This window comes from Aspergillus welwitschiae, assembly GCF_003344945.1.
Source record: "Aspergillus welwitschiae strain CBS 139.54b unplaced genomic scaffold BDQ94scaffold_4, whole genome shotgun sequence".
Taxonomy (NCBI): Eukaryota; Fungi; Ascomycota; class Eurotiomycetes; order Eurotiales; family Aspergillaceae; genus Aspergillus; species Aspergillus welwitschiae.
In genome coordinates, this window is record NW_020798698.1 from 506,361 (window position 1) to 520,405 (window position 14,045).

The 14,045-nt window shown below is 54.8% G+C and overlaps 7 protein-coding genes across 7 annotated transcripts; 4 read left to right on the forward strand and 3 right to left on the reverse strand.

Annotated features, from left to right (window-relative positions):
* Positions 1–335: 335 nt before the first annotated feature.
* Positions 336–1,793, reverse strand: BDQ94DRAFT_182782 (M20 family metallopeptidase; the record flags this gene model as incomplete). The annotated part of the gene is made up of 4 exons (XM_026774235.1): positions 336–559; positions 629–768; positions 840–1,645; positions 1,701–1,793. The coding sequence occupies 4 exons, from the start codon at positions 1,791–1,793 to the stop codon at positions 336–338; spliced, it is 1,263 nt and encodes a 420-aa protein (XP_026630478.1).
* A 391-nt stretch (positions 1,794–2,184) lies between these two features.
* On the forward strand, positions 2,185–4,392 carry BDQ94DRAFT_182785 (uncharacterized protein). The gene is made up of 3 exons (XM_026774236.1): positions 2,185–2,356; positions 2,442–3,676; positions 3,757–4,392. The coding sequence occupies exons 1-3, from the start codon at positions 2,320–2,322 to the stop codon at positions 4,201–4,203; spliced, it is 1,719 nt and encodes a 572-aa protein (XP_026630479.1). The 5' UTR covers positions 2,185–2,319; the 3' UTR covers positions 4,204–4,392.
* A 588-nt stretch (positions 4,393–4,980) lies between these two features.
* BDQ94DRAFT_166650 (uncharacterized protein) lies at positions 4,981–5,348 on the reverse strand (the record flags this gene model as incomplete). Its single annotated transcript, XM_026770598.1, has 2 exons — positions 4,981–5,146; positions 5,263–5,348. 2 exons carry the CDS (start codon positions 5,346–5,348, stop codon positions 4,981–4,983), a joined length of 252 nt encoding a protein of 83 aa, XP_026630480.1.
* Positions 5,349–5,847: 499 nt separating this feature from the next.
* On the forward strand, positions 5,848–6,198 carry BDQ94DRAFT_136482 (uncharacterized protein). The gene has a single exon (XM_026764868.1). It carries the CDS (start codon positions 5,856–5,858, stop codon positions 6,021–6,023), a length of 168 nt encoding a protein of 55 aa, XP_026630481.1. The 5' UTR covers positions 5,848–5,855; the 3' UTR covers positions 6,024–6,198.
* BDQ94DRAFT_182787 (cation-translocating P-type ATPase) lies at positions 5,848–9,694 on the forward strand (the record flags this gene model as incomplete). The annotated part of the gene is made up of 5 exons (XM_026774237.1): positions 5,848–6,220; positions 6,304–6,528; positions 6,592–6,857; positions 6,910–8,956; positions 9,017–9,694. The coding sequence occupies exons 1-5, from the start codon at positions 6,062–6,064 to the stop codon at positions 9,692–9,694; spliced, it is 3,375 nt and encodes a 1,124-aa protein (XP_026630482.1). The 5' UTR covers positions 5,848–6,061.
* A 68-nt stretch (positions 9,695–9,762) lies between these two features.
* Positions 9,763–11,383, reverse strand: BDQ94DRAFT_136485 (putative short-chain dehydrogenase/reductase family protein). The gene is made up of 5 exons (XM_026764869.1): positions 10,978–11,383; positions 10,821–10,886; positions 10,227–10,766; positions 9,973–10,156; positions 9,763–9,922 (listed from the first exon to the last, which is right to left on the reverse strand). The coding sequence occupies exons 2-5, from the start codon at positions 10,880–10,882 to the stop codon at positions 9,866–9,868; spliced, it is 843 nt and encodes a 280-aa protein (XP_026630483.1). The 5' UTR covers positions 10,883–10,886; positions 10,978–11,383; the 3' UTR covers positions 9,763–9,865.
* Positions 11,384–13,866, forward strand: BDQ94DRAFT_136490 (glutamine synthetase family protein). Its single transcript, XM_026764870.1, has 5 exons — positions 11,384–11,950; positions 12,002–12,258; positions 12,304–12,356; positions 12,400–13,089; positions 13,141–13,866. Exons 1-5 carry the CDS (start codon positions 11,515–11,517, stop codon positions 13,169–13,171), a joined length of 1,467 nt encoding a protein of 488 aa, XP_026630484.1. The 5' UTR covers positions 11,384–11,514; the 3' UTR covers positions 13,172–13,866.
* The last annotated feature ends 179 nt before the right edge of the window (positions 13,867–14,045 follow it).

Below are 14,045 nucleotides of genomic sequence, written 5' to 3' on the forward strand. Positions count from 1 at the left end.
TACATGATGAATCATGATGTGGGTTCTATTTCTCTAAATGCAGTCACTACACTGATTTTGTACAATCAAGTACTACTTCTGATACTTCTGAGAGCAACTGCTCTCTAGACCGAGATCGCAGACGACTAAGCAATTACCTCGTTATTCACAGGGCATCCATCTTTACTACTAGATACTAATGATCAGGTTTACCCTTTAATTACTGTAGGTGGAGATAAATCCTGCTATCGTGCATACAAACACCCAGCATCCAGCAATCATCATTTCATAACAAATAAATTCATACTCATTCAATATTAAACAACATCATCATACTAATCCATCACAAAAACAATCTACTCCTCCGCCTCCACCTGAAAATCCTCCTTGACCCTCCTCGCAAAGTCATCATCCGTCACAATCTGACACGCCACAACAGCCATGCCCGCCGCACAGGCCAAACAGCGCTGATGCGCCTCAGGGGACCCAGCACCATCGGTGAACCCCGGGGTATGATTGACGCCATCTGTCGGGATGGTGAAGAGGCCATGGAATCCAGGGACGGCGTAGGAGACGTTTCCTATATTTACCATAGTTAACAAATCTGATCTATCAATGAGATAGATATCTAGGTTGCGAGCTGACGTACCCATATCCGTAGACGCCCCGGTAAGTTTACCAGACTGCCCGGCGTTATTCATCACAGTGTGATGACCCATTGCGCGCATAACAGAGACGTAGCTCTCGCAGATGGGATTATTGGTTTTAAGGTCGTCGTATGAGATGCCCCTAAACCATCATCGCATCACAACATTAGTACTATTCCATGAGATTTGAATGAGGGAAATCAGATAACTCACCACTCAAACTGCACCCCACAGCCCGTGGCCATTGCCGCCGCCTCAAAACACTTAACCACCTTCTCCGTCAGCGTCTTCAGACCCTTCTTCATCGGCGACCGAATATAATAATCCACCGACGCCGACATAGGAATAACATTCGGCCTATCCCCGCCACTAGCCACAACGCCATGAATCCTCTGCGTCGGCAGGATCTGCTGCCTCAACAGAGAGATATTCACATACGCCGCGACCACCGCATCCAGCGCATTCACGCCCTCCCACGGCGCAGCGGCCGCATGTGCCGGCTTGCCCGTGAACGTCACGGTGACTTTATCGTTCGCCAGAAACCCGCCCGGTAGGACCGTCGCCAAGCTCAGCAGCTCGGGATGGCCCGGGGCCATGGGAATAGGGTGGACCATCAAGCAGGCGTCGACGTCCTTGTAGGCGCCATTCTCGAGGAGACGGACTTTCCCGCCGCCGGATTCTTCGGCAGGGGTGCCGAGGAGGCGGACGGTGTAGTTAGAGTCAGGGGCTTGGTGTTTGAGGGCCTCGCAGGTGGCGATGAAGGCGGCGATGGAACTCGTCGCGATGAGGTTGTGGCCGCAGGCGTGCCCGATGTTAGGGAGAGCGTCGTATTCGGCGTTGAAGACGATGTTGCGGCCCCCGGTGCCGTGGGTGTAGGTTACTTCCAAGGCGGTTTCGAGGCCGTAGGCGGAGCGTTGGACGTGGTAGGCTGGGTTGGTGCGTTGGAGGGTTTCGAAGAGCTTGCAGATGTTGTCGTGGGCTTGGTGTTCTGTGTAGGCTAGTTCGGGGGTGGACCAGATCTGGGACTGTTAGCAATTATGTCTGTGTTGAGGTGGGTTGGAAAGGGAAGCTTGCCTTCTTGTTGATGTCTTCTAGCTCGGAGGCATGCTTGTGGAGGGCTTCTTCGACCCTCGTGATGAAGCGTTGCTGTGTTGCTTCGAGCTGCATGATTGTTCGTATTTACTAAGTAAAGGTCTGGCTAGATTGTATCAATCAGGTACCAGAATTGGAAACTGGCATGTACGGCAATTTATAGCTGGATCGTGCATGGTGGAGATGATTCTCCGCATTGATTGCGGAGATCCGAGAGGGGGCTATCAGTATCAGAGCGATAAGCGATAGGAAGGAACCTATCTACTACTAGACTATCTACTACTGCTTTTGGTACTCTTGAAGCCATCGCGATTGCCGATACCGAGGTCACATGACTGGTGCCGAGCCAGCCAATCGGCGGGCGAGACTCGGCAGGATGGCGGCTTGAGGGAAAAAAGAGCATCGGTTGGCGATTCAATTCTCCGCAGTTCCTCTTTCCCCTCTCCTTTCTATGTCCTCTTGGTTGGTTTGTCTCGGCTCGGTGTCTCTAATGGCCCTGCTTCGACCAGGTTACATGTCAAGTCTGACAGGACATTCCTCCCCGACAGGCACACCGCGAGCAAGTGGAGCAACGGCAAGCACGCGATAGAACCGATAGACGATGCATGGGCTCGGCAGGAGGACTCGGTCCAAGACTGGTAAGGATCCCCACCAGTTCTGTCTTACGCCAATTGTCTAGGTTGCTTTTTTTGTCTCAGAACGGTCGGACTTACTGCACCATAGGTTGTCGCACGTGTAGAATTCGCAAGGTCAAATGCGACGAAGAGAAACTATTCGTTCCCGGTCAGGAGGAGCCACAATGCCGGCGTTGCACAGCGGCCCGGATCGTATGTGAGTGGAAGGGCGGCCCCATCCCCCGGGGTCCAGCAAAAAGGCCCGGAAAAGACCCTCGCTCGGTGGAAGCGCAGATGGTCCGTCAGTCTGTTCCGTCTCCTGCACGCTCTTTATCGCCCACCGGGGCTGCTGGGAGTAGCATTCAAGCGGCCAATTCCCTTGTTATATCGGACTTTGATCGCTCGTGCTTGAATTATCTTCAGGATTCCGCGCTGGTCGTGATCCTCGGAAAGCATTGGCCATGGTCTACAGTCTCTTATGCATACCACAAAATCGCAGTTAAAGAACCCATGGTCATGAGCATGATGTTGGCGACTACATCTAGTGAGATCAACCGGTCGCGTCTGTACGACCGGGACAAGACGGAGGGACCATGTACTATTGAGAGCCTGTCCGACATGGACAGTAGATTGCACTATGGTCGGGCTCTCTCTGGCCTCCGGGAAGCGCTGAAACCAGACGTCAAGTCCCCGGAGCAGATCGAAGCCATCTTCATCACCTTGTGGATGATGATTGACTATGAAAACCGATTCGGCAGCGGGACTGCTGGAATCAATATTCACATTCGCGGAATCGAGAGTCTACTCTTCAACCACGTCGTCCCTTCACTCAAACAAATAGGGCCTCCAGATATCGCAATTGCAGAAGCAAGTTCAAAGACTGCACTATGTCATGTCACTCACGAGGCCCAGGGCACGAGCGCATGTGACAGCCCTGGGCCGCAACAGACTGCCGAATTGTCCAAGAATAGGCTTCGACATACGGCGGTCCCTCTTTTTCTGCTTTGGACTTTGTACTTTTTCACACCAGGCGCTTTGCTCTCTGGCCCAGGCGCTGCAAGGCTCGATGCCGACCTGTTCCGGTTTTTCATGAAAGAGGAAGCAGGAAGTGTGGGATTGAGTCTTTCCGAGCTATACAGGATTGGCAGACAGTCACCGTCTCGATTCTGGGGGGATTCCTACCCCACCACAGCCCAGCTGGATGATATGGAGAATATGCCCGGGCTATCGCTGTATCATCGAAGTCATGTACTGCAATTCAAGATTACGGAGTTATTTCGGCAAGGAAGTCATTCGGTCACGACGGGTCTTGAGATCATTAGTGAACTCAACATGTTATCTGATGTAAGTTCCCATCTCAATCCTGCAGATGACCTGTCATTTATCTTCATATGGATGGTGACGGCGACTAATCCGCTGATCAGGAATACGATACCTTGTTGGGTTCCGCCAAGTCTGCGCCCTCGTGTGAAATCGTGGGTGACGGACGTCGCGTGATGGAAACGATCTTTTGGGCAGCCATTACTTACTACGGCACGATCGTGTACTTCCACCTGTGCTTCAAAGACACCCTGGCCAAAGGTATGCAGGGTGCAGGGATGATGACTCTGCATGATGCCGTTTCCCAGGTTCTGGAACTCTCTTTGAAGCTACATCGCAGCAGACCGCACTTGATGGTGCGCATCACGTGGCCTCTCTTCATCGCGGGGATAGCCACATCCGACAGGATCTACCAAGACTGGGTGTCGTTTCGGCTGCGCGAGCTTGGTCGCTATGGGCTCAACTACAGCCGGGTCAGCGCCCGGTTTGACGAGATCATCCAAGGAGGCGATCCCTTTGCGCACGGACGAAGGCCATTGTGCGCGCAGTAGTGCAGTCGGCAAGACGTTGAAGTGAGTTGATAGGATATCTGGATCCCAGTGGTGACGACGATAAGGCCAGGATAGCCCGGGGATCTGCTTGACGTGTGGTTCTAGAAAGTTTCGGGAAGGGGATCCTAGCCAAATCGTGGGGACTTCCCAGACTGCCAACATCTGCTACACTCTAGACGTGCAGCTAGTGGTCGTACATTATCGCGCTCATTCAGGGCCTGCCATGCATAACGATTATGCTTGGTTCTAAAGGAGACATCGTGGTCATGGTGACGACCCTATTCGAACAAATCAAACGGGCATGGACGGGCTTAGAGTTTGCCAACCATAGCACTAGTCTTGGCAAAGATATACACGGAAACAAAGGACTTTCCATTGCGGTCACTGGCTATCTGCAATGTTGTAGCGGGCTATTCGCTGAAATAAGATGTTTGACAAATCGGGCATCTATACTGATGGTATTCGAACCAGGATGCGAGACAGGACGCATGAAAGACATGGTGGCAACGGTTAAGGACCAGGATGTTTCTCCGCCCAGACACTCGATCGGCCTCCATCGCGTCATGCAGGCTGGGTTCGTCGTGGGGTGATGGTGCGACCCAGGCCGGCTCGGGAAAAGGAAGGGTATCTTGGGACGCTGCTAGGGTTGACAGACAAATGGGACTACCAAGGAAGCCATGCGTCAGTTCTATGGTACGCAAGTCCGGCCAAGACCGCTACCAACAGTGTGTCCCCGCATCTCGGCCAAGCGTTGGCGCCACCCAAAGGAGAACAGCCTTACCAGGATTCCTGAGCGTATAGCCGGTCCTCGCAGCTCGCGTGTGTCTGCTCGTCCAGCCATCGGTCGACCGATACCTGCCGCATTATGCCGCCATCAGTGAGGTTGCGGAGTTCGCTACTGCGTCTGGCAGTTGCCCGTCGACGATGATGGTACAACACGATACTGTCAGGTTAGAGATACGTCTAAACAATGGAATTCAATCAGCGTGCAGCATCTCCACCAGGCATGCGTGCAGCAGTTGAGCTTCCAATAGGGGACACTGGAACACTAGCACTTACAATGGGATCGTACTCAAGGCCGCAAACAACACCACAGCACCAACGATGACACCCACTATGCCGGTGTGGTGCGTATCCCCAGCCATCGGAAGTATACGGAGGAAGAACAACAAAGATAAGATCGATAGGTCAACTGCGCTTAGGAGATGACGCGTCGGATAAATCGGCTCGAAGCCAGCGACTCACTCCTCACGACAGCCTCCAAACAGCATCAGCATCAGCATCAGCAGGGGAAAGTTGGTGGGGATGGTTGCATGGGAGGGGAGGGGATACTGGGAATGGGATCCATTACCGGCGGGGGAATTGGGGGCAGGTCTCCGAGGACAGCGACGGCTGCATTTAAAGTTGAGCCAGCGAGTGGCCCTCAGACCCCCGCGCAGCAGCACGCCAAGGCCACCGGACAGACACCCTGGGATGCAGGCCATCCGAGGCGGGCCAATCCTCAGGATTATTGCCTCAGGAGACGCCAAGTCTCCGCGCTCCGGGACACCTTGGCGTTTCCGCTGGGGCCACTGGGCCGCTGCACCAATCACATCGCTCCGTCTCGGGTCTCGATGCTCGTACTGGCTCACGTGGCGGAATGCTGTTGTCGTATGCGTCATAATCCCCAAAGAGGCGAGACTCGCCGACTTCGCGCCCAAGGTTGGCGCCAAGGCATCGCTTCCGGGGGCTCTGTGATTGGCGCTTGGCGGGCTGGGCAGTCTGCTCGGCCTTGGGTGTCTATATTCCATGCCAAGACTGCTTCCCAGGTCCGGCGATAGAGGAAGCAACTTATAAGAAGGAGGAATTCCCCGGGATCATGTCGAGGAGAGAGAGTTTAGAATTTGGAAATAAGAAGCAGAATCAAGATCTAGACCAGTTCAGATCAGATCAATCTAATGCTTTGCCTCAAGTGTATGGACTCTCATTCCATAGAGGATACAATCTACATGACACCTCCGTGATCTCCTACCTTTCAGTAGAGAAACCCTCAAGCACTACATACACAGACACACAGACACAGAAACACACAGATACCCCAATATGGGCACTGAGAAACAGTCTCAGACTGCCTCTACCCCCTCCCACTCCCCCCTCTCCGCCCCCGCCCACACCCTTCCCTATGCCTCCGTCTTGCAAGAGCTTTCTGTCAATTCAGAAGAAGGTCTCAGCACCCAAGAAGCACAATCCAGACTTCAGAAATGGGGGCCCAACGAACTCGAGGGGGACGAGGGCATCTCCCTCGCCAAGATCATCATTCGCCAGGTGGCAAACGCCATGATGCTGGTAGGTTACTCAACTGCTACTACCATTGACTTTGTTGTCGCTAACATGGCCATTACTACCCAGGTTCTCATCATTGCCATGGCTGTCAGTTTCGGCATTGAATCCTGGATCGAAGGCGGAGTCATCGGGGCCGTTATCGCCCTGAACATCATCGTAGGCGTCTATCAGGACTACGCCGCCGAGAAGACCATGGACTCGCTACGAGGCCTCAGTTCACCCACAGGTGTCGTCACTCGTGACGGAAAGACCGGTACCATTCCCGCCATGGAGATCGTCGTGGGCGATATGGTCGATTTGAAAGTGGGAGATACGGTTCCGGCTGATTTACGGTATGCTCTGCCCGTCCCTCGACGTATAGAATCCAAAGCTAACGCTACCTAGACTAGTTGAGACTATGAACTTTGAAACAGATGAAGCCCTCCTCACAGGCGAATCTCTTCCCGTCACTAAGTCATCGACTACTACCTTCCCCGCTGACACTGGACCCGGCGATCGTCTCAACATCGCCTACAGCTCCTCTACTGTCACCCGGGGACGTGCGCGTGGTGTGGTGATCAGCACCGGCATGAAAACTGAGATCGGTGCGATTGCCGCGGCACTTCGTGAGAATGGAAACCAGCGGCGCCGGCCGGTCCGTCGTGGTCCTGAAGGCGAAACCAAGAAGCGGTGGTATGTGGTGGCCTGGACGTTGACATGCACAGATGCAGTGGGTCGGTTCTTGGGAATCAACGTGGGGACGCCACTACAGCGGAAACTGAGCAAGCTGGCGCTGCTGTTGTTTGGAATTGCAGTGGTATTCGCGGTGATTGTGATGGGCGCCAACGACATGCGCGATGATAAGGAAGTGATCATCTACGCAGTAGCTACCGGGTTGGCCATGATCCCGGCTTGTCTAGTGGTTGTGTTGACGGTCACTATGGCCATGGGCACGAAGCAGATGGTCGAGAGGAACGTGATTGTACGGAAGATGGATTCCCTCGAGGCGTTGGGCGCCGTGACGAACATCTGCTCGGACAAGACGGGCACCCTCACCCAAGGACGCATGGTGGCCAAGAAGGCCTGGGTGCCGGGGCTGGGTACCGTGTCAGTCGGAGTCTCCCGCGACCCATTGGATCCGAACGACGGCGAGCTCAAAGTCAGCGATGCCATGCCCGGAGAAGGTGAAGGGGAAGGCGACACGAAGACGCCGCAAGAGATAGTGACCGACAGTGCCTTGCTGCAGCGCTATCTGGACGTCGCAGCCATGGCCAACTTGGCCCATGTGCACCGCTCCGAAGAGAACGGACAATGGCAAGCCCGTGGCGAGCCCACCGACATCGCCATCCAGGTCTTCGCGGCACGCTTCGACTGGGGCCGGGAAAGATGGACTACCGGTGACAAGCCCGTCTGGACACAACAGGCCGAGTACCCCTTCGATTCGACCATCAAGAAGATGTCCGTGATCTTCCGCCGGGACGACACAGACGTGATCTTCACCAAGGGTGCCGTGGAACGCGTCCTCGAAGCCTGCACTTCCGTCGTCTGGAACACAGACACCTCCGAACCCGTGCCCCTGACCGATGACATCCGCAACACCATCCTCCAGAACATGGAAGCGCTGGCGCGCGAAGGACTGCGCGTGCTCGCACTCGCCCACCGCACTAGCTCCTCCACCTTCACCGACGTCCCGCCCCGGGACACCGTCGAACAGGACCTCACCTTCGCCGGACTGATCGGGCTCTACGACCCCCCTCGTCCGGAGACCGCAGGCGCCATCGAAGAATGCCACCGCGCCGGCATCTCCGTACACATGGTGACGGGCGACCACCCAGGCACCGCCCGAGCCATCGCCGCCCAAGTCGGCATCATCCCCGCCAATGCACAGCTCCTCTCGCGCGACGTGGCCGATAACCTCGTCATGACAGCCAGTCAATTCGACGCGCTCAGCGAGTCGGAAATCGACGCCCTGCCCACACTCCCCGCTGTGATTGCGCGCTGTGCCCCGCACACCAAAGTGCGGATGATCGAGGCGTTGCACCGCCGCGGCCGGTACGCCGCGATGACAGGCGACGGCGTGAACGACTCGCCGTCGTTGAAGCGGGCAGACGTGGGAATCGCAATGGGCCAAGCGGGCAGCGATGTGGCGAAAGATGCATCCGAGCTGGTCCTAACAGATGACAACTTCGCAAGTATCATCAACGGTATCGAAGAGGGCCGTCGCATCTTCGACAATATCCAGAAATTCGTCCTGCATCTACTCGCAGAGAACGTAGGGTTAGCGCTCACCCTATTGATCGGCCTGGTATTCAAAGACGAGAACGGCCAGAGCGTGTTCCCTATTGCACCGGTGGAGATCCTCTGGATTATCATGATCACGTCCGGATTGCCTGATATCGGACTGGGAATGGAGATGGCGGCGAGTGATGTGATGGATAGACCGCCGCAGAGTGTACGCCCCCTCCCTCCTCTTTTCTCGATTGCACGTAATACTAACGAAGATATGAAATAGAAAAACGGCATCTTCACCCCCGAAATCATCCTCGACACGCTCGTCTACGGCATCTGGATGGCTGCCCTGTGCCTCAGCGCCTTCACCCTGGTCCTCTTCGCCTGGGGCGACGGCAACCTCGCCACAGAATGCAACAGCAGCTACTCCGACCCCTGCGACACGGTATTCCGCGCCCGCGCCACCACCTTCGTCTGCATGACCTGGTTCGCGCTTCTCCTGGCCTGGGAGATGATGCACTTGCGACGGAGTCTATTCAACATGCACGACTCATCCCCCACCAACAACTCCAAACCTAGAAACAAGTGGACGGGATGGATCTCCGATATCTACCGCAACAAATACCTGTTCTGGGGCATTGTGATAGGATTCGTGCTCACTTTCCCCGTGCTGTATATTCCTGTCATTAATGATGTGGTGTTTAAGCATATTGGGATTGGGTGGGAGTGGGGGGTGGTGTTTGTTGAGGCCGGGTTGTTTCTGGGGGGTGTCGAGGGGTGGAAGTGGGTTAAGAGGGTGGTTGTTAGGAGGTATTTGGCGAAGAGGGGGGATGATGGGAGGGGGGCGATTCACGGTGTTGGTGGGAGAAATGGGGTGGATGAGGAGAAGGTCGCTGGGGGGTTTAGTCGGTTTACGACGTTGAGTCGGGAGGAGGGGGTTTTGGGGTTGAAGAAGATTTAAATAGACCCTTTCTTTTGTGTTGGGGATGGTGTTTATAGACTATGTTTGATGTGATAGATTGTTAGAACGTGATTTGGTTTACCTACGTTGGTACATGTGGTTACGAGTATATAACCTGCGTTTAAAAAGAAACTCGAAATCATTAATTCATATATCGTAGTATGGCTATACTTAATGCCCCAGGTTCTGAGGAGCGACAGTGGCCGGGCCCTCTGGAGTAACATATGCCTATTCCAACCGGTTAGTAGTGATCAAACAAAGTTAACGGGTGTGCATACCTTGGACATTCCACCATCCACAACAAAGTCACTACCATTGACGAAACTGCTCTCGTCACTAGCCAAAAACACCACGGCATGAGCCTGCTCAATAGCCTCTCCGAACCGACCAGTGGGGAAGTGCACCTCCCGCCGGAAGCGCTTGGGCTTGTCGTCACCCAACCAGTCTTGCAGGAGGGGAGTGCTATAATCATGTCAGTAACATACCCACATTGACAGAACACATCACGATGTCCAAGAGGGGATAAACTAACTTCAACGGCGCCGGACACAGCGCATTGAACCGGAATCCCTCTCTCGCATGCACAATAGCCAGTTCACGCGTCAACGCCAACACAGCACCCTTACTAGCCGTGTACGCCAACTGAGGCGTAGCACTTCCTACTAAGGCCACCACACTCGCCGTGTTGATGATGCTGCCCTTGGTCTTCTTGTGACGACGCAGACTCAGCACGGCATGCTTGCATCCGAACCACACACCCTTGACGTTGATGTTCTGCGTCATATCCCAAATCTTCTCGGGGGTATCAACGGCGTCGGCATCGTCGGCGTGCATGATGCCCGCATTGTTGAAGATGACGTCCGTGCCGCCCCAGCTGTCCTGGGACTCAACCATGGCTTGTACGTCTGATTCCTTGGAGACGTCGCATTTGATGGTTTCGACGCGGGGAGCGGTGGGAACGACTTCCTTGACTTTGGCGAGGGCTTTTTCGAGGGCTGGGGCCGAGATGTCGGCCATTAGGATGTTGGCGCCTTCGCGGGCGAAGAGGATGCTGGTTTCGAGACCGATGCCGCTGGGTTGGTTAGCGGGTGGGGAGGGATTGAGAATTGAGATTGGTCTAGATTACCCAGCTGCACCGGTGATGATGGCATTCTTGCCTTGGAGACGACCTCTAGGAGCGGATGCCATGATTCTGGGGTTAAGTTAGCTATGATGGTGGATAGTGGGGATTGGTGCGGGGTAGAGTAGATGGCAGTGAGGGTGATGGTGTGGGATTGGCGTACTTTTGGATATCTTTGATATATCTAGAGTATGATCAATTGAGTAGAAAGACAATCGAAGTAGTACCAGCGAGAACAAGGAGAACACACTGGAAAGATGAGTAGAGAGAGATATGCAAGAGAAGCAGGGATGAAGCAGGAATGCGGGACAGTGGAGCCCGCTTATCTAATGGCGATCCCGATAAGGCAGGCAGCTGTCAGGCACGCAGGCCACCATGCATGCTGCATCTGCTCGTGTGCCGGTTCGAGACTGGTTGAATTGGTATCATTCATGGTCAAACAGACCCTGCATCTGTCGCAATTGGGCAAGACAGATGATAAGGACTGCAAGCATCCCAATCACTGTGGCTTCAGTATCAGCCTGGCGGGCCCCGTGACGGCTCCCCAGCTGATAAGCAGCGGTGGCTGACGTACGGCCGTCCTTGCGTCCCGCTTGCCTCCTCACCGTCATTCCCCTCATCCCCCAATCCAACTGCTGGTCAGTTCTCTCCACGGGCAGTACTATCCTCGAACTGCTCGTGTCATAATTCGAACACCATCATGTCCTCTGCCACCCCACCTTACGAAGTCACTCTCGAAAACGTTGCTCACGTCCTCCAGCATGACACCCGAGTCAAGCTGGCCGGTGTCGACGTCGATGGCATGCTCCGCGGCAAGCTCGTCTCCAAGAAGAAGTTCCTCTCCATCGTAGCTGATGGATTTGGCTTCTGCTCCGTCATCTTTGGCTGGGACATGCATGATCGCACGTATTTCAAAGAATTGACCATCAGCAACAAGGAGAACGGGTACCGCGATCTCGTGGCAGTTCCGGATCTGAGCAGTTTCCGTCGCATTCCATGGGAGAACAATGTGCCATTCTTCCTAGTCAGCTTTCTGGATCCCGATACGAGTGAGCCGGTCTGTGCTTGTCCGCGGGGATTATTAAAGTCCGCCCTGGGGAAGGCGGAGGCCGCGGGGTATCGTGCCATGGCGGGGGGTATGTGTTTCCGCCTTATTTCTTGAGATCCACTGACATCGTATCTTCCAGCGGAATATGAGTTCTATCAGTTCCGCGCACCAGGAACACACTCCAACCCTGAGCGCAATGCGTCGGCCACGGCCACCTTTCTCAAGGAGAACCCTGTCGAGTCCCTTCCCCCGCTGACGGAAGGCATGTTCGGGTACAGTCTGACCCGTCCCATCCACAACCAAGACTACTATTATGGGGTATTCGACGCGTGCGAGCAGTTCAATTGTGAAATCGAGGGTTGGCATACGGAGAGCGGTCCCGGTGTATATGAGGCGGTAGGTTGCATTGGGTGACGTTAAGGTCCCTGCTGACAGTAGCAGGCACTACAGTTCGGAGAGGCCAAAGAGATGGCCGACAAAGCTGGTCTTTTCAAGTGAGTGACTTCAAGCTACAGAAGATCAAACTGACCCTGCCAGATACGTCGTCAAGTCGATTGGCACCAAACACGGCATCACACCAACCTTTATGGCCAAGCCACGCGAGGGATTACCCGGTAATAGCGGACACATGCACATCTCACTGGTCTCGAGCGATGGGAAGAATGCGTTCATCCGCGATACGGCCGACCCGAACCCGCCATATCCCGATGTGGCTTATCTCTCCGACCTAGGGCGACATTTCCTTGCCGGGGTCCTTACTGGTCTTCCTGATATCATGCCCATGTTCGCACCCACCGTGAACTCTTACAAGCGACTGGTGGAGAACTTTTGGGCGCCCGTTACGGTATCCTGGGGACTGGAGCATCGGGCGGCCTCAATCCGGCTTATCACCCCACCTACCGCGAGCGCAAAGGCAACCCGGCTGGAGGTGCGTGTACCCGGGGCTGACGCAAACCCGCATTTTGTTCTAGCAGCAGTTGTCGCGTTGGGGTGGCGGGGTGTGGAGAAGAAGCTGGAGATTCCGGTTCCGCCCCTGTCCAAAGGCGAGGACATGGGCGGGGCAAGCGATAAGGGGGTCCGATTAGCCAAGTCACTGCGGGAAGCCACGACGGCGTTCATGCGCAAAGACAGTGTCGCACGGGAGGTCTTTGGCGATGCATTTGTGGAGCATTTTGGGGGCACGCGGGAGCATGAAGTGCGCTTGTGGGAGGAGGCCGTCACGGATTGGTGAGTGGCTGGAGGTGGCTGCAGTGATATGATGATACTGACTATTAGCAGGGAGGTCCGACGGTATATTGAGACGGTGTAACCGGATGGACGGAGCTGCCTGTACAGGCCAGCAGCTGGCAAGATTAGAAGCCCGTGTTACTCTGTTAATTTTGCTTCCCTGTTTTGCCCAGACTGGTCCAGATCGGACGGTACAGATTGGCTGCAGACGAGTCCGTGGCAACCCGAGCTGGAGCTGGGGTCGGGAGAGCAGCGGAAGCTAGAGTTGACAGCGATCACATGCGTTCACATGTGGAAGAGATGACTGGATGTACTTTTTGATTTCTGTTTCATAGTAGGTGTGTGGCATGTGCGTAGCGACATGAATGAGCATACATAGAGTAGCTGTGGCATTTCCATCATGTTCGAGTTTTTTGCAGCCATGCGTGAGTCACAACAGCAATGATTGAATCAGCTCCACATTATCACCAAAAAGCACTGTATCACCATCGGGACAAGTCGGTCGAGTGTAGGCGATGGCCGGACCGCAGGAAGCTTTGCCAGGACGGACGGAGGAGAGGAGCAGACAGGGCAGCAGGATGGCGGCGAACCGCGGTTGGGAGGAAGGCTCTCGGGCCTGCGGGGAGTTTAGGAGCTTATCAACATCCTCGGTTGACTGCCTGAGTGGCTAGTGAGGTGCAAGATGCAGTCTGCAAGCTGGGCAGCTGCAACAGAGCCAGCAACTACCGACCCACGTCGGGAATCATCTCGAGACCTTCCTGGATAGTTAATATAGTGGCCACTACTGACGAAAGTACTCGAATTGATCGAGTAAGAAGTACTCGGCCTGAACGATAAGCCGCGAGTCGGAATCGGTAGCCGGCGTGCCCCGCCCGTTATCGGCCGAATTGCAGCTGGTTTCCCGCGGAGAAGTCACGTGGACTCATAGCTCTGGAGCAGCCCTCATTTTGGGTTCA

What these genes read in the sequence shown, in the direction of transcription:
- BDQ94DRAFT_182785 (XM_026774236.1), top strand. Translation starts at nt 2,320, where the DNA reads ATGCATGGGCTCGGCAGGAGGACTCGGTCCAAGACTG. An exon ending in GAGGACTCGGTCCAAGACTG is followed by an intron (nt 2,357 to 2,441) that starts GTAAGGATCCCC and finishes ACTGCACCATAG; the next exon opens with GTTGTCGCACGTGTAGAATT. An exon ending in AACTCAACATGTTATCTGAT is followed by an intron (nt 3,677 to 3,756) that starts GTAAGTTCCCAT and finishes TCCGCTGATCAG; the next exon opens with GAATACGATACCTTGTTGGG.
- BDQ94DRAFT_136482 (XM_026764868.1), top strand. Translation starts at nt 5,856, where the DNA reads ATGCGTCATAATCCCCAAAGAGGCGAGACTCGCCGACTTCGCGCCCAA.
- BDQ94DRAFT_136485 (XM_026764869.1), bottom strand. Translation starts at nt 10,882, where the DNA reads ATGGCATCCGCTCCTAGAGGTCGTCTCCAAGGCAAGAATGCCATCATC. An exon ending in ATCATCACCGGTGCAGCTGG is followed by an intron (nt 10,767 to 10,820) that starts GTAATCTAGACC and finishes TAACCAACCCAG; the next exon opens with CGGCATCGGTCTCGAAACCA. An exon ending in TGGATGGTGGAATGTCCAAG is followed by an intron (nt 9,923 to 9,972) that starts GTATGCACACCC and finishes CGGTTGGAATAG; the next exon opens with GCATATGTTACTCCAGAGGG.
- BDQ94DRAFT_136490 (XM_026764870.1), top strand. Translation starts at nt 11,515, where the DNA reads ATGTCCTCTGCCACCCCACCTTACGAAGTCACTCTCGAAAACGTTGCT. An exon ending in GTCCCGGTGTATATGAGGCG is followed by an intron (nt 12,259 to 12,303) that starts GTAGGTTGCATT and finishes TGACAGTAGCAG; the next exon opens with GCACTACAGTTCGGAGAGGC. An exon ending in GAGGAGGCCGTCACGGATTG is followed by an intron (nt 13,090 to 13,140) that starts GTGAGTGGCTGG and finishes GACTATTAGCAG; the next exon opens with GGAGGTCCGACGGTATATTG.